This window comes from Nycticebus coucang, chromosome 12 (assembly GCF_027406575.1).
Source record: "Nycticebus coucang isolate mNycCou1 chromosome 12, mNycCou1.pri, whole genome shotgun sequence".
Classification (NCBI taxonomy): domain Eukaryota; kingdom Metazoa; phylum Chordata; class Mammalia; order Primates; family Lorisidae; genus Nycticebus; species Nycticebus coucang.
Genome location: NC_069791.1, coordinates 100,414,374 through 100,440,174, shown reverse-complemented (window position 1 = coordinate 100,440,174; position 25,801 = coordinate 100,414,374). Strand labels below are relative to the sequence as shown.

Here is a 25,801-nt window from a genome sequence, read left to right as displayed (position 1 = left end):
TCCACAGGGGGTGGGTCTGGGGCTGAACAAATACATACCTTCCTTCAAAGAGGCTCCTGATCTTGGGGTGGGGGGCTAGAGAGAAAGAGTGTCACAAAATGCCGTTGTCTGGCTCTTTTCAGTTCTTCCTCCTGTGAGTTTGGTGCAGCCTTTGAGTCTGCAAGTGAAAATGAGGAGCACGAGGAGGGGCTTAGTGCATCACAGGCCGCCATCCAGGCAGCAGACACAGAGGAGGCAGTGAGACGCTTCATTCGCTCCCGGCCTGCCTTGTACCGGAAGGTGCTACTGTACCAGCCCTTTGAGCTAGGGGAGCTGCAGGCTGAGCTGAAGCAGAATGGCATCTGCATGGCCACAGGCAAGCTGCTGGACTTCCTGGATGCCCACTGCATCACCTTTACCACTGCTGCAGCCCGCAAGGAGAAGCTCCAGGGGAAGAGGAGGCATCCTGTGGGCAAGAAGAAAGGGGAGCAGAATTGACAGGGCCCTCCCCTATCCCACCCCTGCGGCCAGTAGCCTCCACTGGCCATCTGTGGGGAGTACCGGGGATACCAGTGCCAGTTAGGCCTCCACAGGTACTTCTGGGCCTCAGGATCCTGTCAGCTCTGCACCTGTCAAAATAACAGCACTGACCCAAGTCTCCTTCCTCTGGACGCCACTCTCTGGAGTGGTATTTGGAGAGTATCAACCACTGGATTTTGGGTCCCCAACCCCTCCCCTTTCTCAGTGCCCACAGCGTGTCTCTCTTTAACTCAGTAAGGCCATAGTGTTTTAGGGGGTAGTGGGCTTCTACCAGGCCAGGACAAGACCTCATTGTGCCACATCTGCCACTCTGTCCACTAGTCCTCTGCCCCATGAGTCTGTTCCTGAAATGGACGTCAGGCCCCTCCTGCCTAGCGGTGTGGGCTTGTCTTCCCTCTCAGCTCTCGGGTCAGTACCAGCAACTACCAGCAGACCAGGAGTCCACAGGCTCCATGCATTACCACATCCCAGGGGCAGTTGTCCTGCTGATATTTGTCATTGTCACCAGCAGTCTGTAAATTGGGTTGTGCACAAGGGCCGAGCACAACTCTGGAGCTCCCCAAACAAGCATGTTTTGTTAGTGGGTTCTGCTCATGCTTGTTAGTGCTGCCTCCAGTCTCAGGAGCCATGTAGGCTGAAGGTGAGGGCCAGAAAGAAGGAAAATTGAGTCTCCACATCCTGTGTCTGTCCTTGTCTGTCTGAAGTGTGGTGCAGCCAGTTTTATATGATATGCAATAAAAACAAAAAGGCTTCATAAAAACTCAGATGTTACACTCCAGAAAAATCAGGAGGGAAGCAGGCTGTGAGCTGGAAACCACACTATCCTGCTCCATGCCTGTGTCTGCAGAAGCCCTTCCCGTGCCTATCCCTCATCTCAGAGTGGCCCAGACCTGCTGCTGCCTCATTTTTCATAGATGGTCATTCACTTGTTCATCCATACATGTGTCTATACATCTACATTCATAGAGCCCCTGCAAAGCTCTGCTCTGGCCTGCCTTGGCAGTGTGGAGAGACCAGGAGACAGATGCTGGCCTAACCCAGGCTTGTGGAGGTTGGGGGTTGGGCTCAGGTGGCCTGAAGGGTCATGTCAGGTACAGCCTCCTTTGTGAGCTGGGTGTTAGGCGTGCCTTCTCTCAGTGCCTATGGTGAGGCTTGTGGCTGCAGGGGCCTTCTCACGGACAAGGCAGGGAGAGAGTCCCTTACCTGCCTCACCATGGGGGGAAGGAGTACCTGGAGTGCTGACAGCTGAACATTCATTGGCCATAACTAGATCAAAAAACAGGCACATCCAGGCCTGTCCTACTTCCCATGACCCCAGCCTCAGCCTGGGTGTGTCCACTCAAAGCAATCAAAGGAGAACCACAGCCCAGCTCTGGCCCAGGCAATGGTGCCCACCGAGAAAGGCCTCGCCCCTGCAGGTGGGAAGTTGTGCTGTGGTTGAAAGGTGGGCCGATGTTACTGCTGTCCAGCTGACCCCAGCTCTGGATAGAAAGCCCCAGAGTGAGAATAACTCAGGATCCCTTGACACTCCTTGGCCAGGAGCTGGGGGAACGGCCCACCTGTTCTCCCAGAGGTGGCGGCAGCATGGAGAATGTGGGCCAGCCCTGCGTAGGCGAGTGGGCATTCCTGTGAGGTGGAGAGAGGGAGGTGGGCTTGAGATGCTCCTGAGGTCCCCGCAGAGGAGGCTGTTTCCTCTTATGCTCTGCGTGCTCGGCATCCAGCCACTGTGAACTGTCAAAGGAGGCAGGGCAAGCTTCTTCAGGCCCCTTCATGCGACTGATACCCATCAGGCCCCTGTGGTTTCCAACATCCTGTGGGTGGCCTGGTTGCAAACATCTTTGCTGCACCCCACAGCCAAAGCTGCAGCCGATGATTCTGTGCTCTGTGTCTGGAACTTTGCCAGGCTTCTCCAGGACCACCATGGTGTCCTCCCAGCACCTGGCACATTCCTGGGTTCTCAGAGGCATTAGGAGGGAGGGGGAAGGCAGGAAGGGATGTGGAGCTCTTCTCATCGGCCACCTAGGCTCCCTCCCTTCCTCCACCCAACCACATAGGCCCAGGAGAATGAGCTGGTGATAATCACACATGCTCTCCCACCTCCCATAATACACAAGCTGCTGTCTGCCTCTGAACCCACAATCCTGCTCTTCAACCATCACTGGTTCTCACTTGTTTGCTGAGGAAAATTCAGATCCCAAGACTCCTATCTCTTTGTTCCCACTTTGTCACCTCCTTTCCTCAGTGGACCCATGTTACGTGGCTTGTCACTGGAAAATACCCTGTACTTTCCCTTTATTATAACATCCCTGTATGTCTTACTCTGGGCCATGTCCTTCCTCTTCATGTCCTCCTCTATCAGGGCAGACCCCCTGCTCAGGCCTAGCTTCAGGGGCCAGTGGGGGAATCTCTTGCCATGAATGGCCACATGGTGCTGTTTCCTGTCAGGGTGCAGGTGACCTGCCTTTAGGGGCTTTTGACTCACAGGAAGACATTGTGGGGTATAGATGGGTGAGAAGGTGCCTGTTGGGTGACGGAGAGAAGGAAGCAAGAGAGGTTAGAAGAGGGAGAGAGGGCTGCAGGGGTAGCAGAGCACCTGGCGTAGGAGTGCGAGGGTGCAGTCTAGCCCCAGACAGGGTAGGGTGTCTTCTAGCTGTGTGACCTCAGGCCACGCACTGAACTCCTCAACCACCACTGCTCCTACTAGTGGTGAGTCTGCTTTCCTTTGTGGCGGAGTGGAGGGTGATGTGTCAACAGCTTTAATGCCGTGTCACTTTATCTAAGCATCAGGTCTCAGAATAGAGACCCTCCCAGTGGCACTCCCCCACTTTGACTTATGGGGGTGGTGACAAAGCCAGAGAGTGGTGCCGAGGCAGCCCTAGCCCATTAATTTGTCTGTGAAGCTGTTGGCTTTTGAAATCAGACAGGAAGGAAGGTTGAGGTTGAGACCAGCACAGGAAGAGGCGAAGAGCCAGAGCTGCAGGGACAGCTGGTAGGCTTGGGGGGTCTGCAGCAACAGCCACCGTGTTGCCCCCACGCTGCCTCCCTGACTCCCAAGAGGTCGACATGGGAAGTACCTCCGATCCCTAGGTCTCAGACCCAGGGCCCAGCTGGTCTGTGGCAGAGTCTCTCAGGGCACCCACCACCACCTGGCAGGAGCTAGAGATGGGCATTCCTGGAGCAATAGCCAGGCCCAGGAGGTAAGTTGAGTCCATGCTACTTCAGTGCAGGGCAGGGAAGGATGGTGATTTTTAAGGCCTGAGCTACTCTGGGGAGGGGACTGAGAGACTCTAGGGAAGTGTCCTCCTGGGTGCTGGGAGCTGTTGGCACAGGACTGATTCATAAACATGTCCCCAAGGACAGCCCAAGACAGGCCCCAGGGGACAAAGCCCAGCTCCCTCAGGGACCAATGATGGATGGGAGAAGCGGGAAGCAATGGGGAGGGCCAGTGGGTGGACGGTAGGGACATGGAACCCCAGCCCAGGGGAATCAGCAGACTTGGGCACCATCCCTACACAGGCCCAGGCAGGTGGCTCTGCTCCTAACTCCAGTTCCCCATCTAGAAGTGGAGAAACAACACAGGATTCAATTCAAAGGGCATAAGGGCCAAGGGAGGTAGTACAGGCAGCTCCAGATCCAGCTCATGATGCCTGCCCCATGGTGGCACCCCAGTATCAGGGGATCACTCCAGGGCCTCTCCCACCCACAGCCCTGATCGGGAGTGGCCCATCATCCTGAGAGAGAAGCAGCACAGGAGGCCTTCTTGGAACAGGCTCTGCCAAGTGAACCAGTGAGGGTGCTGGCTGTAGGGTCCTACCTAGAGGCTAGGTTCCTGGGGCCCCTGTGCTCCCTCCCTGGAGGTGTCCCCCCAAGGCCAAGGGCTCACTCGCAGCCATCACCAGGCTGCAGGCTGGGTACCTCCTCTCTATCCCAGGAGAGTTGAGCTCCCAGGGTTGGGCCTGCCCTCCCACTTGGACTCCAGGGATTGGGACAGTTTGGAGCATGGTATCTTGAGGTGCAGGCACAGCTTTTCTTTGGAAAGGTGTTTGATCTCAAATTATATAGTTGGTGTCACCTCAAGAGGGACCAGTTACTGAATTCCCAGGCCTCTGGGAGTGGGGCTGGGACAAGGAGTTGGGACAGAGGAGCATCCAAGGAGCCATGGACAGAGATATGGACAGCCCAGGTGGGCATCCAGCACTGGAAGGCCCCCTTAATCACCAAGTAGCAGGTGGGCAGGGCAGGCTCAGGCTAGGAGTGAAGCTCTTAGGCCCCAAGGGCAGAGACAAGGGACACTAGGAGGGTCTTGGATCCAATATCCCCTGCATACAAAACTCTAGGAATGGGCCCTGGTGACACATGCCAGGCTCAGGGAGGCAGTAGTGGCCACCCACTCAACCCTCTGGCCTTGCCTGCCTGCTACACAGCTCTGTGGAGTAACCTCTGGCCTTCAGGTCCCCCATACAACCCAAAGCCAACGTCCTCAGTCTTCTGCTCTTTAAGCTGGGCTAGAGGGAGCCCCTGCAGCTCTCCTGGAAGCCATTTGCACCAGGTGGGTTATCTGACTGTCCCTGGTGGTATCTGTGGCCTCCAGACCTCAGCCTGCTTAGAGTCTGTGGTAGGTTCTAATCTACAAGAGAGGCGTCTGGAACTGCCTACAGGGCTGTTGGCAGTGGCAGTCATAGCTGCACCCACTAGCCTCCAGACCAGGAGGTTGGCTCACCTGCACCTCCTCCTCCGTCCTTGCTGGGCAAAGTGTGCAAGGGTGAAAAGCAGCTTGGGGAGCTTTGTGGGGGGGAAGGGTCTCATCTGAGTGGAGCGTGAGTAGAACACCTTGTAAATTTGAATTTCAGACCAACAATCATTTTTTTAGTATGTCTCAAGTATTACATGGGACATGCTTACACTAAAATCATGTGTTATTTAAATTTCCCTGTTGTCCCGTTTATTTATTTATTTTTTTGGAGATAGAGTCTTACTTTGTCACCATTGGTAGAGTGCTGTGTCATAGCTCACAGTAACCTCAAACTCTTGGGCTCAAGTGATCCTCTTGCTTCAGCCTCCCCAGTAGCTGGGACTACAGGGGCCCTCCATAATGCTTGGTTAGTTTTTAGATGGGATCTCACTCTTGCTAAGGTCTCGAACTCATGAGGTCAAGCAATCTACTGCCTTGGCCTCCCAGAGTGTTAGGATTACAGGTGTGAGCCACTGTGCCTGACCCGGTGTCCTATATTTTAATTTGCTAAGTCTGGCAACCCTAAGGACTGAGGTCACTGGGGCAAGAAAGATGGGTGTCGGATTGAGAGGGAGCATTGATCCCAGCCCTGAGAGACCTGTGTGGCAGTGCCTGTAGTCCTAGCTACTTGGGAGGCTGAGGCAGGAGACTCACTCGCCTGATCCCAGGAGTGTGAAGTTGCAGTGAGCTATGATGATGCCACTGCACTCTAGCCTGGTGACAGCAAGAACCTGTTTCCAAAAAAAAAAAAAAAAAAAAATCAGGTCAAACTAATCCTAAATGATGGAAGTCTAAATAGTGGTTACCCCTAGGAGTGATTCTGAGGGGGGGTGGGTGCATGTAGATGCCTTCTAGGGTGTTGGAAATGTCTATATGTTGATCTGGGTGGTGGTTACATGGGATTATGTATACATATCACTTTACTGTAGGTCAGTTATACCTCAATTTAAAAAATAACTAAACCATCTAAAAACCCAAACATATGTAAACCAAAATGAAGCAGTGAAGCAAAATGAGACTGGTGTCCCTTGTCTCTGCCCATGGGGCCTAGGAGCCTCTTTAAGCTGGGCTAGCAGGAGCCCCTGCAGCTCTCCTGGAAGCCATTTGCACCAGGTGGGTTATCTGACTGTCCCTGGTGTCATCTATGGCCTACAGACCTCAGCCTGCTTAGAGGTCTGTGGTAGGTTCTAGCCTACAAGAGAGGCATTTTAGTGCCAGAGGCCAGGACATTGGGGGCCCTGCCCTGCTCTCATATTGGGTGATGTCAGGGTGTGGTCCAGGAGTGGACACAGCCTCATCTTAATGGAAGTCCAGATGGAAGTCCAGATGTGTCCACCAGGTGACATACCCTGTTGCTGCTGGGGCTGGGTCAGTGGCTGAAGGAGGAGGGTCTCGTTGAAGAGGAGCCCTGGGCCGGGCATTGTGGCTCATGCCTGCAATCCCAGCACTTGGGAGGCTAAGGTGGGTGGATTGTATTGCCTGAGCTTACAGATTTGAAACCAGCCTGAGCCACAGCGAGACCCTATCTCTAAAAAATAGCCGGGCATTGTGGTACCTGTAGTCCCAGCTACTCGGGGGTCTGAGGCAAGAGGATCATTTGAACCCAAGAGTTTGAGGTTGCTGTGAACTAACATGCCATGGCACTCTATTGGGGGTGACAAAGTGTCTCAAAAAAAGAAAAAAAAAAAAAAGAAGAAGAAGAGGGGCCCAGCTCTGTGCTTCTCTGTTCTGGCAGGGCATTATCTGGAGCACTACTTGCTCCAAGACTGGAGTGTGGTGGCATCATTGTAGCTCACTGCAACCTTCACCTCCTGGGCTCAAGTGACCCTCCTGTTTCAGCCTACCAAGTAGTTGGGTGCCACCACAACCCACTAATTCTTCTGTTTTTTCTGTAGAAACATGGTCTCACTCTTCCTCAGGCTGGTCTCAAACTCCCAAACTCAAGTGATTCTCCCATCTCAGCCTCCCAGAGTGCTAGAATTATAGGCCTGAGCCACCAGGCCCAGCCTTGGTTTGACCTTATTTTAAACTCCCTACAAATGGAATCACAGAGTGTGTTCTCTTCTATGTTAAACTTTTTTCACTCAACATTAGATGACTGCAAGAGCCATCAAAATAGTTAGCATGTCAGTAGTTTATTCTTTTTCATTGCTATGTGGGATTCAATTGAATGAACATTATCAAAAAAATTTCCCATACTATTGTTGATGGATATTGGTTAATTCTGCTTTTTTGGTCATTATGAATAAAGCTATTAGGAACATTTGGTATCTGCACTCCTGAGTCCCAACAGAAATAAATACTCATTTCTGTTGGGACGGAGGAGAGGAACCGCTGGCTCACAGAGAATATGCATAGTTCCTTTATTGCAATCAAACATTTCCAAAGTGATTTTAATTTGCATTTCTCTGATGACTGATTCTTTTTTACAATGTACCTGTTAAATTTTTTGTCTCAGTTTTTAATTGATCTGTTTTTTTCTTATTTATTTGTAAGCATTTTTTAATGTGCTTGGGATATATATATATCAGATACCGCCCAGTCTGTTTTTCTTTTTCATATATATATACATATACATATACATATATATCAGATATATCCCAATCTGTTTTTCTTTTTCATCTTCTTAATGCTGTCTTTTAATGAATAGACACTTCTATTTTTTTTTTTTTTTTTGGCCTGGGCTGGGTTTGAACCCACCACCTCTGATATATGGGACTGGTGCCCTACTCCTTTGAGCCACAGGCGCTGCCCGACACTTCTAATTTTAATGAATCCTAATATAGAATTCTTTTCTTTTTTGGTTAATGCTTTTTGTGTTCAGGTTTTACTTAGCTCAAGTTCATAAAGATATTCTTCTATATTTTCTGAAGGCTTGATATTGTTAGCAATCACCTTAGGTCTACAATACAGCTCTAATTTTTATTTATGGTGTGAGGTAGGGGTCAAGGTTCATTTTACTTATATATTTATACTTTGCTTATCACTCAGCAAAGTTTATTGCAAAGATACCATCCTTCACCATCAAATTGCAAAGGAAACATTTATAAGTCATGTATGGGACCTTCTATTCTATTGCCTTGGTCTATTTGTCTACTCTTGTGCCAATACCTATAGCTCTGTAATATGTCTTGATGTTGTCTAGTGTGAGTTTTCTACCTTTATTTTTCTTTTTGAAAAAGCTGTTCTGCCTAGTCAAGGATCCTTTGCATTTCCATATATATTTTACATGTTTTAGAATCAGCTTGACAATTTCTACCCACTTCCCCAAAAAGCCTGCTGAGCTTTTGATTGAGATGTTATTGAATCTATAGATCAATTTAGGGGAGAACTGACATCTGAATAATACTGAGTCTTCCAATCCTTCAACCTAAAGGGGGCCAATCTGTCCTTTAGGTGTTCTTTAATATCCCTCAGTAATGTTTTATAATTTTCAGTACAACAATCTTGCAAATTTTTTACTAGATTTATGACTAGTAAATAGATATTTGACTTTTAGTGGTGTTTTAAATGTCAGGTTTTTGATTTGATTTTTGCTAATAAGTGGAAATATAGTTTTTTTGCTTGTATTGATCTGTATCCAGAAACTTAATTCACATATTAGTTATAACTGTAGATTATTTTGGATCTTCTATATACACAATCATGTCAGCTGTGAACAGTGACTTCTTTCTTTTCCAATCTTGATACCTTGTATTTTTCTATGTGCTCTAAATCTAGCATCTAATTTTTTTACAAAACCAAACCAAATCTCATGTTTGTTTTTTTTTTTCCCCTGAGATATGGTCTCTCTGTCACCCAGGCATAAGTGCAGTGGTGCATCAAGCTCACTGCATACTTCTGTATTCTTTAAATGTTTTTAGTAAGCATGTATTACCTCTGTTTGTTTTCATTTTTAATTTTTAATTTTTTGAGACAGAGTCTCACTATGTTGCCCTTGGTAGAGTGCTATGGCGTCACAGCTCACAGCAACCTCGAACTCTTGGGCTCAAGCGATTCTCTTGCCTCAGCCTCCCAAGTAGCTGGGACTACAGGTGCCCGGCACAACACCTGGCTATTTTTTTGTTGCAGTTGTTTAGCTGGCCCAGGCCGGGTTTGAACCTGCCACCCTCAGTGTATGTGGCTGGCATCGTAATCACTGTGCTATGGGTGCCGAGCCAGCATGTATTACCTTTATAATTATTTTTAAAAAATTTAAGCCTACAGCACCCAGTATTCCCAGGTTGTCTCCTATCCAACTACTAACCAGGCCTTACTCTGTGCAAAGCTTAGATCATAGGGGCACAGTCAGGGTAGTGTAGACTATTGCTTTTATGGTTCTGTAAACAATCTATTTAAATGGGGGGAGCAATACATGTGAGCAAACTTTAAGCAAGTGAAATTCACAAAATAAGAAACAATTCCTTAATTCCCCTGTCATATATTTCTGACCTTTTCTATAGCTAGATAAAAATGGTATCCTAGGCTTGGTGCCGCTAGCTCAGTGAGTAGAGCACCAGCCACATACACGGAGGGTGGTGGGTTCAAGCCCGGCCCAGGTCAGCTAAAACAATGACAATTGCAACAAAAAGAATAGCCAGGTGTTGTGGCAGGCGCCTGTAGTCCCAGCTACTTGGGAGGCTGAGGCAAGAGAATCACTTAAGCCCAAGAGTTTGAGGTTGCTGTGAGCTGTGACGCCACAGCACTCTACCGAGGGCGACATAAAGAGACTCTGTCTCAAAAAAAAAAAAGTATATATTATAGTTTTCTTCTGCATCTTGTTTTTTTCCTACATAGAATACATTATGGTGCTATATTACTCTATTTATATGAAATTATAAAAAAGACAAAACTAATTTATAGTGAAAAAAGTAGACCAATGGCGTCAGGACAGAGAGACGTGGTTGGGAATAAATTGCAAAGGGTCATGAGAGAACATTTCTTTTTAGAGAAAGAAGTGTTCAATATATTGATTGTAGTAGTTGTTACTTCAGTATATAAACTGTTAAAACTTATATAGCTGGGCGGCGCCTGTGGCTCAGTGAGCAGGGCGCCAGCCCCATATACCGAGGGTGGCAGGTTCAAACCCAGCCCCGGCCAAACTGCAACAATAACAACAAAAAAAAGCCGGGCGTTGTGGTGGGCGCCTGTAGTCCCAGCTACTCGGGAGGCTGAGGCAGGAGAATTGCCTAAGCCCAGGAGTTGGAGGTTGCTGTGAGCTGTGTGACGCCACGGCACTCTACCGAGGGCAATAAAGTGAAACTCTGTCTCTACAAAAAAAAAAAAACTTATATAGCTATACACCATTGCTGACTGGTCACAAGTTATCTAGTAACATGGATAGTTTTTGCATGAAATTGCAGGTCAACGATGTGTTAAAATAGGTGCACTTTATTGTATATAAATTGTATTTCAAAGAAAGTGATCACAATCTTTATGATATTGAAAGACTAAAAATACACTGTGGGCCAGGTGCAATGGCTCATGCCTGTAATCCAAGCACTTTGGGGGCTGAGGTGGGAGGATTGCTTGAGGCCAGCCTGAGAAAGAGTTGAGACTCCACCACTATAAAAAATGGAAAAAATTAGCTGGGTGTTACAGTGGGCGCCTATAGTTCCAGTTGCTCAGGAGGCTGAGGTAGGATCACTTGAACCTAGGAGGTTCAGGAAGGCTCGCCTACTCAGGAGGCTGAGGCTGCAGTGAGCTATGATAACCCTGTCTCAAACCAAACCAAAACAAAACAAAATAAAACCATTGTAGATATTTTCACAGTTTGACATGTAGTTTGACCTCACTAGTTTTTGTGGTCGCATAGTATTCCATTGTATAATTGGACCATAATTTAATTTACCTATTCCTGTTAATAGAGATTTAGTTTCTTCTCCTTTAATTTCTTCCTTCCTTTCTTTTTTTTTTTTTTTTGAGACAGTCTCAGTATGTCACCCTGGGTAGAGTGCTGTAGCGTCACAGCTCACAGCAACCTCAAACTCTTGGGCTTAAGCGATTCTCTTGCCTCAGCCTCTCAAGTAGCTGGGATTACAGGCGCCCACCACAGCACCTGGATCTATTTTTTTTGTCATAGTTGTCATCGTTGGGTTTTTTTTGCTGGCCTGGGCTGGGTTCGAACCTGCCAGCCTCAGTGTACATGGCCAACACCCTACCTACTGAGCTATGGGCACCACCTTCAATTTCTATTATAGACAATGTTTCCATGATCATGGTTATAGCCACATCTGTGTATACTTGTCCACTTATTTCTTTAGGATAAATTCCCAGAAATGGAATTTCTTGGACAAAAGATATTTAATGGCAATAGATAATGGCAAATTATAATCCAATATTTTACACTGGCTGGGTGTTATGGTGGGTGCCTGTAGTCCCACCCAAGGGTCTGAGGCTGGAGGCTGAAGCAGGAGGATAGCTTGAGCCCAGGAATCTGAGGTTGCTGTGACCTAGGCTGATGCCATGGCACTCTATCCTGGGGCAACAGAGTAAGACTCTGTCTCAAACAAAACAATCCCCCCAAAATTGTTATACTAATTCATACTTCCACCAACTATGTATTAAGATTTCCACTACTGCTACATTCTTACCAGTGCAGTCTGTTATGTTTTTATAATATTTGCCAATTAGAAAGATTAAAAATGGGCTCAGCATCTGTAGCTCAGCAGCTAGGGTGCCGCCACATACACCAGAGCTGGGAAGTTCGAATCCAGCCTGAGCCTGCCAAACAACAATGACAACTACACCCCCCAAATAGCCAGGCATTGTGGCAGGTGCCTGTAGTCCCAGCTACTTGGGAGGCTGAGGCAAGAGAATCACTTAAGCCCAAGGGTTTGAGGTTGCTGCGAGCTGTGACACCATGGCACTCTACCCAGGGTGACATAGTGAGACTCTGTCTCACAAACAAAAAAAAAAGAAAGAAAGATTAAAAATGATACCTCACTGGTTCCATTTTTTTTTGAGACAGAGTCTTGTTCTGTGGCCACTGTTAATTACAATGGCATCCCACAGGACACAGCAGCTTCAAACTCCTGGGTTCAAGCAATCCTCCTACCTCAACCTCCCAAGTCACCGGGACTACAGGAGCTCACCATGATGGCTGGATAATTTTTTTATTTTTAGTAGAAACAGGATCTTGCTCTTGCTCAGGCTGTTCTCGAACTCCTGAGCTCAAGAGATCCTCCTGCCTCAGCCTCCCAGAGTGCTAGGATTACAGGCCTGAGCCATCTCGCCTGGCTAACTCTGGCCTTTTTCTTTTCCTCTGACATGCACTTGCTGTTTGCCCTGCCTGAAATGCTCTTCTCCTAGGTTTTCACATGTCTAACTCCTCCTCACCCTTCTCTGCTCCTAGGTTGCTTTCTCCCAGAGGTCTTCCCTGGCCACCGTGACCAAAGCATCCCCTTCTGACCTCCCCCTAGATTGCCAATGCTCTTTGTCACTTACAGTTTATTTCATTCCCAGCACTAATCACCAGCTGAATCTGCCTTGCTAATTTGCTTGTTTTCTTCTTTGTTGTCACCATCCCCTACCCTCTAGTGTGTGCCTAGAACACACTACTGGGAGCCTGTTTGGTCCTTAGTAAATATATGCTGATTGAATAATTAAATGAAAATAAATCACCATAATTACATCAATATGTGCTAACAAGTCATTTACTAATTTAACAGACATTTCTAACTTTTAAAAACCGTGTAAAGCTACTGTAAGAGGCAGCAAAGATGATATGGCGCGAGCATTGGTGTCAGTGAGGTCTTGTTTTCTATGCCAAACGAGTCACTTCCCATTGGGCAAGTCACTTAACCTTTTTGAGTCTCATGTCCTCATCTATAAAATGGGAGAAATAATGGTATTGAAAGTTGTTATGAGAAGTAAATTAAATGATGTAAATATAGTGCTTAACAGAATATCTGAAAAGCAGTATGTGTTCAGTAAGTATTATACGTTATTATTTGAGTAGTAATAGAAAACAAGTGGAGAAGAAAATGAACTTGAAATCTGTCACAAACACCATGCCTAACAGTGTGGGCTGGAACCACTCCTGGTTCCATAAGGCATGAATGCGTGCTATTACCACATTGCTCCAGGGAAGAGGAAAGCCTAGCTAATGCAACAAACTGTGTGCAATAGAGCTATAATTTTAGAGATGAAGAGATAATATTATTCTCACTGAAGCAATCTCAAAGCCTAAAGAAAGTTAACTGAAAAATTATAAGATACATTAATACTTAATATGCTGATGAGATAGGAGATATAATAAAATACACAAAAATCAATCATCTTCTTTTATACCAACAATATTCATAATAACAACAGAAACTATTTTAAAAATACCTATGTACAAATAAAAAATTGGCAAGCTCTAGAAGAGAAAAAGTAGAAAGTTTTGTTAGCCTGTAGTCCCAGCTACTCGGGAGGCTGAGGCAAGAGAATCGCTTAAGCCCAGGAGTTGGAGGTTGCTGTGAGCTGTGTGAGGCCACAGCACTCTACCGAGGGCCATAAAGTGAGACTCTGTCTCTACAAAAAAAAAAAAAAAAAAAAAAAGAAAGTTTTGTTAAAGAACATAGATAAAGACCTCAGCCAGGCACAGTGATTCACACCTGTGATTCCAGTACTTTGGAAGGCTGAGGGAGAGAGGTTGTGTAAAGCCAGGAGTTGGAGAACAGAATTTATTTTATTAAAAATAAAATGAGACTCGGCGCCCCTAGCTCAGTGGTTAGGGTGCCAGCCACATACACCAAGGCTGGCAGGCCTGAACCCAACCCGGGCCTGCTAAACAACAATGACAACTACAACAAAAACATATCCAGGCATTGAGGCAGGCACCTGTAGTCCCAGACACTTGGAAGTCTGAGGCAAGAGAATCACTTAAGCCCAAGAGTTTGAGGTTGCTATGAGCTCTGATGCCATGGCACTCTACCGAGGGTGACAAAGTGAGACTCTGTCTCAAAAAAAAAAAATAAAATAAACAAATGAAACAAAATGAAATAAGAAAGACCTCCAGTTACCCACATGAATCCATACACATAATGCAACTTTAATCAAAATCCCATCTCTTTTCCCCTTGGCTTTGACATTTAGAAAAATAACAAAGTGAGAATAGCCAAGGACTCTGAAGCAATGTAACAACAGTGGCCATGCCCCGGCTTAGTGCTGATGTTCCTGGATTAGCTCAGCTTGTTTGGCTATCATCTACTTTTAATTCACAGCATCCCTTGCCTCTTCAGCACTAGCATGAACCAAATGGCTGGAAAATGCTATTTTACTTATTGCTAAGCTTCTTTTAGAATTTTTCAGATAAAAATGTTCACCCAGGTTGGACACAGTGGCTCATGCCTATGATCCCACCACTTTGAGAGACCAAGGCAGAAGATTGCTTGAGGCCAGTAGCTCAAGTTCAAGCTCAGCCTGGGGAACATGGCAAGTAGTCCCAGCTACTTGGCAGGAGGACTGCTTGAGCCAGGTGTTCAAGGTTGCAGTGAGCTGTGATGGCATCACTGTGCTCCAGCCTGGGTGACAGACCACCACCTTGTCTCAAAAAAACAAAAGTTCAACCTGAGTTAAAATTCCAGGATCCCTAATGCAAATCCATGGTCAGGGAATTTATTAATCCTTGGGGCTGTAGCCAGTGAATTCTTCTTAAGCTAAACACTGAGAACCAGAGAACTGAAGGGTCTGACAGTATGCATCTGACCTGTTTCTCTGTGAAGTGACATCTGGGGCATGTTTGCACACAGGGCTGCCATCAGCAACAAAGGGCTGTGATCTGTGTTGGCCATGCATCGTATTTTCTCTCCCCAAACCATGGATGACAGATGGCTGGCCCCTACTCCCTGATTCCTGGGGCCCTGCTGGAGGGGTTGCCGTGGCTTACGTACCTGGTGAGGAGGTAGGGGTGAGTGTGGGGTCCTCAGTGTCCACCTTGGCTACAGGAGGGTCACAGAGGGGGATGATGAGCATTGGCGAGAAGGAGGCAGAGGAATGTAAATGGGTGGGCCTTGAGTGTAGTTTGGACTCTTAGCATCTGGATCACCATCTCAGCAGCAAACAGCGCAAATGGTGGGCCAGGAGCCCCTGTGGTCCTGGGAGACCTGGGAAAATAGTAAGAAAAGCAGCTGTGTAGCTGCTCTGAGAAGTAGCTTTTTCTCCCTTTTGACTTTTCCTCCTTTCTGTTCTTTTTCTTTTCTTTCTTTTTTTTCCCCCTTTTTTAGATAGAGTCTTACTCTGTGCCCTGGGTAGAGTACTGTGGCATCATAGCTCACAGCAACCTCAAATTCTTGGGCTTGAGTGAAACCCTTGCTTTAACCTCCCAAGTAGCTGGGACAACAGGCACCTGTCACAACACTTGGCTAGTTTTTCTATATTTATTTATTTATTGTTGTTATTGTTGAGACAGAGTTTCACTTTGTCACCCTTGGTAGAGTACCCTGGTGTCACGGCTCCCAGCAACCTCAAACTCTTGGACTCAAGTGATCCTTTTGCCTCAAGAGATCCTCTTGCCTCAGCCTCCTGAATATCTTGGACTACAGGCACCTGCTATTTTTTAGAGAAGGGGTCTCGCTCTTGCTCAGGGTGGCCTCTAACTCATGAGCTCAGGCAATCCAACCACCTTGGCCTCCCAAAGTGCTGGGATTACTGGTGTGAGCCACCTTGATTAGCCTAGTTTTTCTATTTTTAGTAGAGATAGGGTCTTGCTTTTGCTCAGGCTGTTCTCGAACTACTGGCCTCGGCCTCCCAGAGTGCTAGGATTGCAGGCATGAGGCACTACACCCAGGCTTTCTGTTTTTTTTCTAATCCATAAACTCTTATACTACCTGTCTGTCCCTCTTCTAGACTCTACCACTATCAACATGCCCCACCAGAGTGGTCCATTTGTTACAATCAATAAACCTACACTGACACTACACTATCACCCAAAGTCTACAGTTTACAATGGAGTTCACTCTCGGTGCTGTATATTCTGTGGGTTTGGACAAACACATAATGATGTGCATCCACCATTAACGTATGCTGCAGAGCAGTGTCACTACCCCAAGGACCCTCGGTGCTCCATCCCCAGCCTCTCTGCCCCGCCCCTGACCTTGTTACTGGCTCTGTACATGTATCTCCACACTTTTGCCTTTTCCAGAATGTTAATGGGAATCATGTTGTGCAGTCTCCCCAGACAGGCTTCTTTCATTCCTCCCTCCTTTTGAATGAATCTACTTGAAAACTTGTCACCATTTTTAGGTGACAGATGAGGGCACCAGGATGCAGACAGGTGACACAGCCCGCCCAGGGTCACCCAGCTGGTAAGTGACAGGATGGAGTGTGAGCCCAGAAACCCAGTTCCTATCCACTTGGCTCCTGAATCCATGTGATTGTTTTCACCATCTGAAAACAAATAAGCCCTTCTAGACCATTCTTGGAGGTGAGGCCAGTGGGCCACCTGCAGCCTGGGAAGGGGGCCGGGGAGGTTCCTCAGCTCCATTCCTGGGACTTCACTTACCCATTCCAGGGCACTGAGTAAGGGTGGCACACAGCAGGGTTGGGCCCTCTCTTCACAGCTCCTGGTGGTAATCCCAGACTCCATGAGGAAGCAGGAGGTGCAGACGGGCAGGGAGGCTGGCCAGGGCCATGGCACCAGCTCCCCAGCTGAGCAGGTGAAAGCCCTCATGGACCTGCTGGCCAGGAAGGGTGGGCAGGGCTCTCAGGCCCCACAGGCTCCTGACAAGACACCAGACTCTGCGCTGGGATCCTGCAGCAACGGTAGGACCGGTAGGACCGCTTGGGAGGCCATGGAGGGATCTACCTGGGCCTTCTCCCCTCTGACCTTCCCTGATCTTGCCTTCACCTCTGGCCTCTGGCCTCCAGACTCAAGGATACAGAGGCACCGAGAGGCCCTGCTGAGCAGGGTGGGAGGCGGCCTGGAGCTGGGCAGCACCTCACACAGGCTGACCACCCTCCTGCTGGTGGAGGGCTTAACAGACCTGCAGCTGAAGGAACACGACTTCACACAGGTGGAGGCCACCCGTGGGGGCTGGCGTCTTGCCAGACCCATCACCATGGACAGGCTTTTCCTGCCTCTCTCCCGGGTGTCCATCCCGCCCCGTGTCTCCATCACTGTCGGGGTGGCTGGCATGGGCAAGACCACCCTGGTGAGACACTTTGTCCGCCTCTGGGCCCGAGGGCAGGTTGGCAAGGACTTCTCATTGGTGTTGCCTTTGACCTTCCGTGATCTCAACACCCATGAGAAGCTATGTGCAGACAGACTCATCTGCTCTATCTTCCCGCACATCAGGGAGCCCACCTTGGTGTTGGCAGCCCCCACGAGAGTCCTCCTGATCTTGGATGGCTTGGATGAGTGTAAGACGCCTTTGGACTTCTCAAATACTGTGGCTTGCACGGACCCCAAGAAGGAGATCCAGGTGGACCACCTGATCACCAACATTATTCGAGGAAACCTCTTTCCGGAAGTTTCTGTCTGGATCACATCCCGACCCAGTGCTGCTGGTCAGATCCCAGGAGGCCTGGTGGACCGGATGACAGAGATGCGGGGCTTTAATGAGAAGGAGATCAAGCTGTGTTTGGAGCAAATGTTCCCCGAGGATGAGACCGTCCTGGGCTGGATCCTGAGCCAGGTGCAGGCCAACAGGGCCCTGTACTTGATGTGCACTGTTCCAGCCTTCTGCAGGCTCACGGGGTTGGTGCTGGGCTACTTATGCCACAAAAGGTCAGGGCCCCAGGATGCAGAGCTGCGGCCTCCAAGGACGCTGTGTGAGCTCTACTCTTGGTACTTTAGGATGGCCCTCAGTGGGGAGGGGCATGAGAAGGGCAAGATGAGCCCTCGAATTGAGCAGGTGGCCCATGGTGGCCGCAAGATGGTAGGGATGCTGGGCAGGCTGGCCTTCCATGGGCTGGTCAAGAAGAAGTACGTGTTTTATGAGCAGGACATGAAGGCGCTGGGCATGGATCTCACTCTGCTGCAGGGTGCCCCATGCAGCTGCTTCCTGCAGCGTGAGGAGACACTGGCCTCCTCAGTGGCCTACTGCTTCACACACCTGTCCCTGCAGGAGTTTGTGGCAGCCATGTATTACTACAGCGCTTCCAAGAAGTCCATCTTTGACCTCTTCACGGAGAGTGGCATGTCCTGGCCCAGGCTGGGCTTCCTCACGCATTTCAGGTGTGCAGCCCAGCGGGCCATGCAGGCCGAGGATGGGAGGCTGGATGTGTTCCTGCGCTTCCTCTCAGGTCTCTTGTCTCCGAGGGTCAACAACCTGCTGGCTGGCTCCCTGCTGGCCCCAGGCGAGCACCAGGGCTACCGGGCCCAGGCGGCCGAGCTCCTGCAGGGCTGTCTGCGCCCTGATTCTGCAGTCTGCGCCAGGGCGGTTAACATCCTGCACTGCCTGCATGAGCTGCAGCACACGGAGCTGGCCTGCAGCGTGCAGGAGGCCATGGAGAGTGGGGCCCTGGCAGGGCTGACAAGCCCTTTGCACCGGGCTGCCCTGGCCTACCTCCTTCAAGTGTCTGATGCCTGCGCCCAGGAGGCCAACCTGTCCCTGTGCCTCAGCCCAGGCGTCCTCCAGAGTCTGCTGCCCCAGCTGCTGTATTGCCAGAGCCTCAGGTGGGTGCTGGGCTGGGCTGGGGAGAAGGGGAGTAGTGGTGAGAGAAGGACCTGGATGTTCCTTCCTGCACCATGATCCATCTCCTGGAGCTGCTGTAACAAAGGACCACAAACTCAGTGGCTTCAAACGATAGAAATGTGTTCTCTCACAGCTCTGGAGGCCAGAAGTCTAAATACAGGTGTCAGTATGACCTCATTCCTTCTGACATCTGCAGGGACACTGCTCCCTTGCCTCTCTAGCTCTGGCACCGCCAGCAATCCTTGGTGATCCTTGGCTTGTCACAGCACTGCGCCATTCCCTGCCTCTCTGTCACATGCTGTTTTTTCCCCCGTGTGTGTCTGTCTTTACATGGTACTGTCCTCTCTTAAAGGGACACCATCACACTAGATTATAGGCCTGCTCTATTCCAGCATGACCTTATCTTCATGAGTTATGTCTGCAACGACCCGCTTTCCAATTAAGGCCACATTCTTGAGACACTGGGGGTCAGGAGGTGAACATGTCTGTTTGGGGGACACAATCCAATTCACAACACCTCCTGGACCATTCTGTCTGATGGAAGCTGACACTGCCCTCCTCTTCAACTTCTCTAGACCTTAGCAAGCAGGAAGGGACAAATGTGGGCTGAGGGTCCTTCAGGACCTGACAGCAGCTTAGGTGCCCTCAGAAGTGCTAGAGCTTACAACTGGTGTCCTGCGGAGGCATATGGTGCGTGGACTATTGGGATCACAGCCTCTGGAGGATACGCCTCTGAACAGACACCACAGCGCTCACCAGAACCAAGCCTTACATTCTCTCTCTTAAAAAGGCTTAGCATACATCACTGAGCTGCAGTGAGGGTGCTGGTGTGGGATGCAGAGAGGCAGAGTGTGTCGGCAGAGAGTGAGTCTGTAGCCGACACTCATTGTCACTGCTCCCCTTGGCAGGCTGGACACCAACCAGTTCCAGGATCCCGTGATGAACTTGCTGGGCAGTGTGCTAAGTGGAAAGGACTGTCGCATTCAGAAGATCAGGTAATGCTGACCCAGGAGACCTCCCAGGGTACACACCTGTCTGGTGGGGTATGGGGCCCCCTCCCCATCATCCTCTCTGTGCAGCTGGCCAGTGGCACCTTCAAGGAGAGGTATCTTTGAAGCCTGTGACTCAGGATCCAGTCTGCTTGTTTCTGCCCATTCCAGAAAGTGCCAGAGGCTCAGGTACCTCATTTATAAGAAGAGGGAAATGACCAGACACTGTTGTGGTCATGGAAGCATTAGAATTAAAATTTAATTCTAAATTAATTTAAGTAATTTTTAATTAAAAACTACCTCTTTCATGTTATCATTAAACAAAAGTTTGTATGCTTGCTTATACACTAATGAAATCTCTCCTGGAATAACATTTCTGGATCTCAGAACATGCTGGTTTGTAGTTGAATCGAAGTGAAGCGCTGAGGGTAGCTGTTGGAGAACAGGACTCAGGGAGTAATTTTTCATCCTTACACAAGCCTCTAGGTTTATCAGCGTTAACAACAATTTAGACTGAGTAAGGAACAAAATTCAGTCATTGAGGATAGTGGTTAGAGTCATGGGCTCTGTATGACCTTGAACAAATCACCTGGCAGTAAAAATGGGCTTAAAAGGGTATTTACCTGTGGATTGGGGGAATCCCTATGACCACCCTCAGGTTCACCAATCTGCTAGGTCTCAGAACTCAAAAACGCCATTATACTCATGGTTACAATTAATTACACTGAAAAGACACAGATTAAAATGAGGAAAAGAAAAAGGCATATTGAATGGGGGCCTGGAGAGACCAGGCATGAGCTTCCAGTTGTCCTCTCCTAGTGGACAGACAGCAACACTTATTTCTCCCAGCAATGTACGACAACACGCTGGAAATACTGCCAACCAGGGACATTCATCAAAGCCTTGGTATCTAGGATTTTTAATTGGGGATTGGGTTACAAGGACATATCTGATCACTTGGATGAATGACCTTAGTCTACAGCCTCTCCAGAGGGCGAGCTAGTACTGCATTGCCCAAGACCCCTACCACAAATCCCATTTTGAGATAAACTCTCCAGCATGGCCCAAGGCCCCCAGGTAAACAAAGACATTCTTAAGCCAGCACATTCTAAGGGCCAGGTTAATCCTTCAGTACACATTACCTTTTTGTTTTGGGGTTTTTTTTTGCAGTGTTTGACGAGGGCCAGGTTTGAACCTGCCACCTCTGGTATATGGAGCCGGTGCCCTACTCCTCTGAGCCACAAGAGCCGCCCCTACCTTTTTTTTTTGAGTCAAGAGTCTCACTATGTCGCCCTGGGTAGAGTGCTATGATGTCACAGCTTACAGCAACCTCAAACTCTTGGGCTTAAGTGATTTTCTTGCCTCAGCCTCCCAAGTAGCTGGACTACAGGTGCCCACCACAATGCCCAGCTATTTTTTTGTTACAGTTGTCATTATTTTAGCAGGCCTGGGCCAGGTTCGAACCTGCAACCCTCAGGGTTTGTGGCTGGCGCCATAACTACTATGCTACGGCTGTGGAGCCCACATTGCCTTTTAGAGTTGTTGTGAAGTTCAGGTGCAGAGGAAGCTCTGGGTAAGAGCTGGTTATTATCATTATTATTATTATTTTATTTTATTTTTTGAGACAGAGTCTCACTATGTTGTCCTAGGTAGAGTGCCGTGGTGTCACAGCTTATAGCAACCTCAAACTCTTGAGCTTAAGCGATTCTCTTGCATCAGCCTCCCAAGTAGCTGGGACTATAGGCACCTGTCACAATGCCCGGCTATTTTTCTGTTGCATTTGTCATTATTGCTTAGCTGGCCCAGGCTGGGTTCGAACTCACTAGCCTAGGTGTATGTGGATGACGCTGCAACCAGCTACGGGCACCGAGCCAAGGGCTGGTTATTATTAACAGGATTACTTTTGCCTTGTTAGCAGAAGATATAATTGTAACTTCTTTGACAGAAAAATGATAATGACAACCCATTATTAATAGGTTTTTCCTTCATAGGAGGCTCCAAGCATTTTTAGCACATGATATACTGCTAGTTTTGCTTATGGGAAGCTGGGTAGTGCTCAGAAGTTATTCTGAATGAAGCCAAAAATTCTGCCTATGGTCACATGCTCCCCTGTACCTCTTTATGGCGGTGCTCAATGTCATATCCCTATTTGAAATGCCCAAGGAGTCCTTCAGAAAACACAAATGGCTGCTCATTAAATATTATTTATAAAATATTACAAAAGTACTGGAGGGAATGATGCCTGGATTGGCTTGGCGCCCATAGTAGTTAGGGTGCCGGCCACATACACCAAGGCTGGCGAGTTCAAACCCAACCCGGTTTTGCTAAACAGCAATGACAACTGCAACAAAAAAATAGCCAGGCATTGTGGCGGGTGCCTGTAGTGCCAGCTACTTAGGAGGCTGAGGCAAGAGATTTGCTTAAGACCAAGAGTTTGAGGTTGCTGTGAGCTGTGACACCATGGCACTCTATCTAGGGTGAAACATAGTGAGACTCTGTCTCAAAAAAAAAAAAAGAAAAGAAAAGAAAATGGCCTGGATGAATGGTGTGAACGAAATTCTCTGAAAAGGAATTTGAGAAAAGAGACCTTATTTCAGTGAACAGTCTGCAAACCAGGGAGACAGAGCCTCTTTGGAGGACAAAGGGAGGGTTGATCTTTGTTTCTTTTTAAAATTTCAGATTAATTTGAGAGTACAAATAATTAGGTTACAATGCTTGTGTTTGTTAGGTAAAGTCCCTATTGTAGAAGTGTCCCAGACCCCATAAAGAGGTATGCCATATACCCTAACATTGTGCCCATTAGGTGGGAGCACACCTAATTGAATTGAATTGAATTGAGTTTTTCTCTTATGTGGGCATGTGTTAGATCTTCTACTGGCTTCTTATAAATAAGGAGTACATGGATACTTGCTTTTCCATTCTTGTGATACTTTACTAAGAAGTATGTGTTAATTCTTCATTTAGGTTAATACAAAAGATGTAAAGTCTTCATCTTTTCATGGCTGAATAGTATTCCATGATATACATATACCACATTTTATTCATCCATTCCTGGGCTGATGGGCATTTAGGTTGTTTCCATATCTTGGCAATTGTAAATTGAGCTGTGATGAATGTAGTGCAAATGTCTTTATGATAAAATTATATTTTTTCTTTTGGGTAGATGACTAATAATGGGATTGTGAGATCAAATGGAAGGTCTATTTTGAGTTCTTTGAGGATTCTTCATACTAATTTCCAAAGAGGCTATATTAGTTTGCAGTTCCACCAACAATGTAATAGGGTTCCCTTCCCTTCACAACCACACCAGCATTTGCAGCTTTGAGACTATGATGTGGGCTATTCTCACTGGGGTTAGGGGACGTCTCAGGATGGTTTTGATTTGCGTTTCTCTGATGATTACGGAGGATGAGCATTAGGATTGATCTTTTATAGAATCTCCACCCAGGTCTATGCAAATGAAGGGTTCAAACTTGCTTAGTTCTGATTGGCTGATGCTTGCTGAGTTCTGATTGGTTGTTATAGTACTGGTTGCTTCATGCAGCATAAACAGGAATAAGCAGCTATCAAAGCCCCCAAAGTTAAGCATACCTGTAGGTTTTCTGGGAACTCAAAAGAACCTGTGTATGGGCAGCGCCTGTGACTCAGTGGGTAAGGCCCCAGCCCCATATACCGAGGGTGGCGGGTTTGAACCCAACCCAGTCAAACTGCAACAAAAAAATAGCCAGGCGTTGTGGCGGGCGCCTATAGTCCCAGCTACTTGGGAGGCTGAAGCAAGAGAATCGCCTAAGTCCGGGAGCTGGAGGTTGCTGTGAGCTGTGATGCTACAACACTCTACCAAGGGCGACAAAGTCAGACTCTGTCTTTAAAAAAAAAAATGGTATCCTAGGCTTGGTGCTTGTAGCTCAATGAGTAGGGAGCCAGCCACATACACCGACCCTGGCAGGTTCAAGCCCGGCCCAGGCCTGTTAAACAACTATGACAACTGCAAAAAAAGTAGCCGGGTGTTGTGTCCAGTGCCGATAGTCCCAGGTACTCAGGAGGCTGAGACAAGAGAATTGCCTAAGCTCAAGAGCTGGAGGTTGCTGTGAGCTGTGACAGCACGGCACTCTACCAGGGACAACAAAGTGAGATTCTGTCTCAAAAAAAAAGAAAAAAGAAAAGAAAAAGAAAAAGAACCTGTGTGTCCTCTAGTCAGCAAATGACCACTTGACTGTATTTTTTTTTTTTTTTTTGCGGTTTTTGGCCAGGGCTGGGTTTGAACCCACCACCTCTGGCATATGGGGCTGGTGCCCTACCCTTTTGAGCCACAGGCACCACCCTTGACTGTAGTTTTAATTGAAGGCCAGTCACTTAGGATTCATCTTGATGGATTAGGTTTTTCAGGGTTCAGGGTTCACATGATCTTTAAACTTTTTTTTTTTTTTTTGCAGTTTTTGGCTGGGGCCAGGTTTCAACCCACCACCTCCGGTATATGGGGCAATGGAACACCTCCTTTAAGAAATGGAACACCTCCTTTTCTTTTTTTTTCTTTTCTTAGAGATAGGGTCTTGCTGTATTGCCTGGGCTAGACTTGAATTCCTGGCTTTAAGCGCTCCACCTGCCTCAGCTGTCTGAATAGGGGGGATTATAGGCATGTGCCACAGTGCCCAGCTCAGCAATAGAACCATTTCTAAAAGTAATGTGTTGGGCATAAACCTATGAAGTACAACAGACAAAAAGGGAGCTGTGGGGATTGAAAGAAGTGGGGATGAAGGGGCCCAAGCCCAGCCAGTTAGTTCTCCTTCATCCTCCTGTTGGCCTGTGGGTTTTCTGGGAATCCTAGAAAATAGGCCCTGGGAAAATAGCTTGAAAAGCACCGGCCTTGAAATTGTAATTGAACAGCTATATCCATGGGCTAAATGCCTGCAAAACTCAAGAAATTCAACAGCCACCATTTCTGAAACTGGCTACATGTGGCAACATTAAGTTGATTCACCAGCAAATGCCTGGCATCACTCGTTCAAGGCAGATACAGATGTACAGTTCTTTTTTTTCTTTTACTTTTGTAATAACTCTACTATTTCCCACTTTGCACTAGAGTAGAGGCTAATATGAGTAGTGATTTGGAACTAGTTTGTATCAGTTCATAAGAGCTGTTAAATTTTTAGGAATTTTGCCATTTGGCCATTGTGGGAATATTTACACCAGGGGAATATGAAAATGCTACATATCAGTTGTTTGTCCCTTGTTTTTTTCTGAGTCAGTTTACCAGTGCGCCAGTGGTTGGCATCCCTGGGCAGACTTCTAAAATTAATTATCCATGTTCTCTGTTGTGCTACTGGTGTAGAAGCTGTTGTGCTGAATTCTGGCCAAACTTTTCCCTGGAACCCTTTGCCAGGGTGATATCTGTCCACCCACTCTGGCCTTACCCTGCCCAGGGGTTTTCCTTTGTCTGCATTCTGGTCCAGACGTCACCTTATCTCCACCTGTGTATAGGCCCTGATGATGCTGGACAGGCCTAGGGGGTTAAAGAAGTGTTGAAAGAGAGGAGACAAGATATATATGACTGCAATGACCAGTCCTCTCTCTTTCCTTGGGCAGCTTGGCTGAGAACCAGATCAGTAACAAAGGGGCCAAAGCTCTGGCCAGATCCCTCCTGGTCAACAGAAGTCTGACCGCTCTGGAGTAAGTAGGATGCCAAAGGCCAAACTTCATCACTGGACCAGGGGAACTGTGAGCCATTCTGTGAAGTGCCTTCCCCACCCCTAACATGACTGGGATCTTATAAATTCTTCCTGATTCTCCAGATTCAGCCCCTGGGAAGTGCTTAGAGCTGGTTCCAAGGACTTCAGGCTCCTGTAGGAATAGGACAGAGGGAAACCACCCCTGGTTCACAAGCTCCCCTGGGTGGGTCAGAAGAACAGCTGAGCCCCCACCCTGTGAAACACCAGATTTGGGACCCTGAATCTAGGATTAGC

The 25,801-nt window shown here is 47.8% G+C and overlaps 2 protein-coding genes across 7 annotated transcripts in view; both read left to right on the top strand.

The window, feature by feature from the left end:
* The window catches only part of SLX4 (SLX4 structure-specific endonuclease subunit), a 30,582-nt gene extending 29,318 nt beyond the window's left edge, over positions 1-1,264 (top strand). For all 4 annotated transcript variants that reach the window (XM_053555322.1, XM_053555320.1, XM_053555321.1 and 1 more), the window contains one exon: positions 123-1,264. In XM_053555322.1, the coding sequence (XP_053411297.1) occupies positions 123-477 (355 nt within the window). In that variant the 3' untranslated portion in view covers positions 478-1,264. The remainder of the gene's footprint in view (positions 1-122) is intronic.
* A 2,222-nt stretch (positions 1,265-3,486) lies between these two features.
* Positions 3,487-25,801, top strand: part of NLRC3 (NLR family CARD domain containing 3) — a 34,795-nt gene continuing 12,480 nt past the window's right edge. Inside the window, exons 1-7 of one of the 3 annotated variants that reach the window (XM_053555323.1) lie at positions 3,487-3,716; positions 14,968-15,111; positions 16,460-16,521; positions 16,777-18,833; positions 19,761-19,847; positions 19,932-20,030; positions 25,425-25,508. In XM_053555323.1, the coding sequence (XP_053411298.1) occupies positions 16,801-18,833; positions 19,761-19,847; positions 19,932-20,030; positions 25,425-25,508 (2,303 nt within the window). In that variant the 5' untranslated portion in view covers positions 3,487-3,716; positions 14,968-15,111; positions 16,460-16,521; positions 16,777-16,800. Of the gene's footprint in view, positions 3,717-14,967; positions 15,120-16,459; positions 18,834-19,760; positions 19,848-19,931; positions 20,031-25,424; positions 25,509-25,801 lie in introns of all 3 variants that reach the window. The other 2 variants (XM_053555325.1, XM_053555324.1) reach the window with 2 other exon arrangements.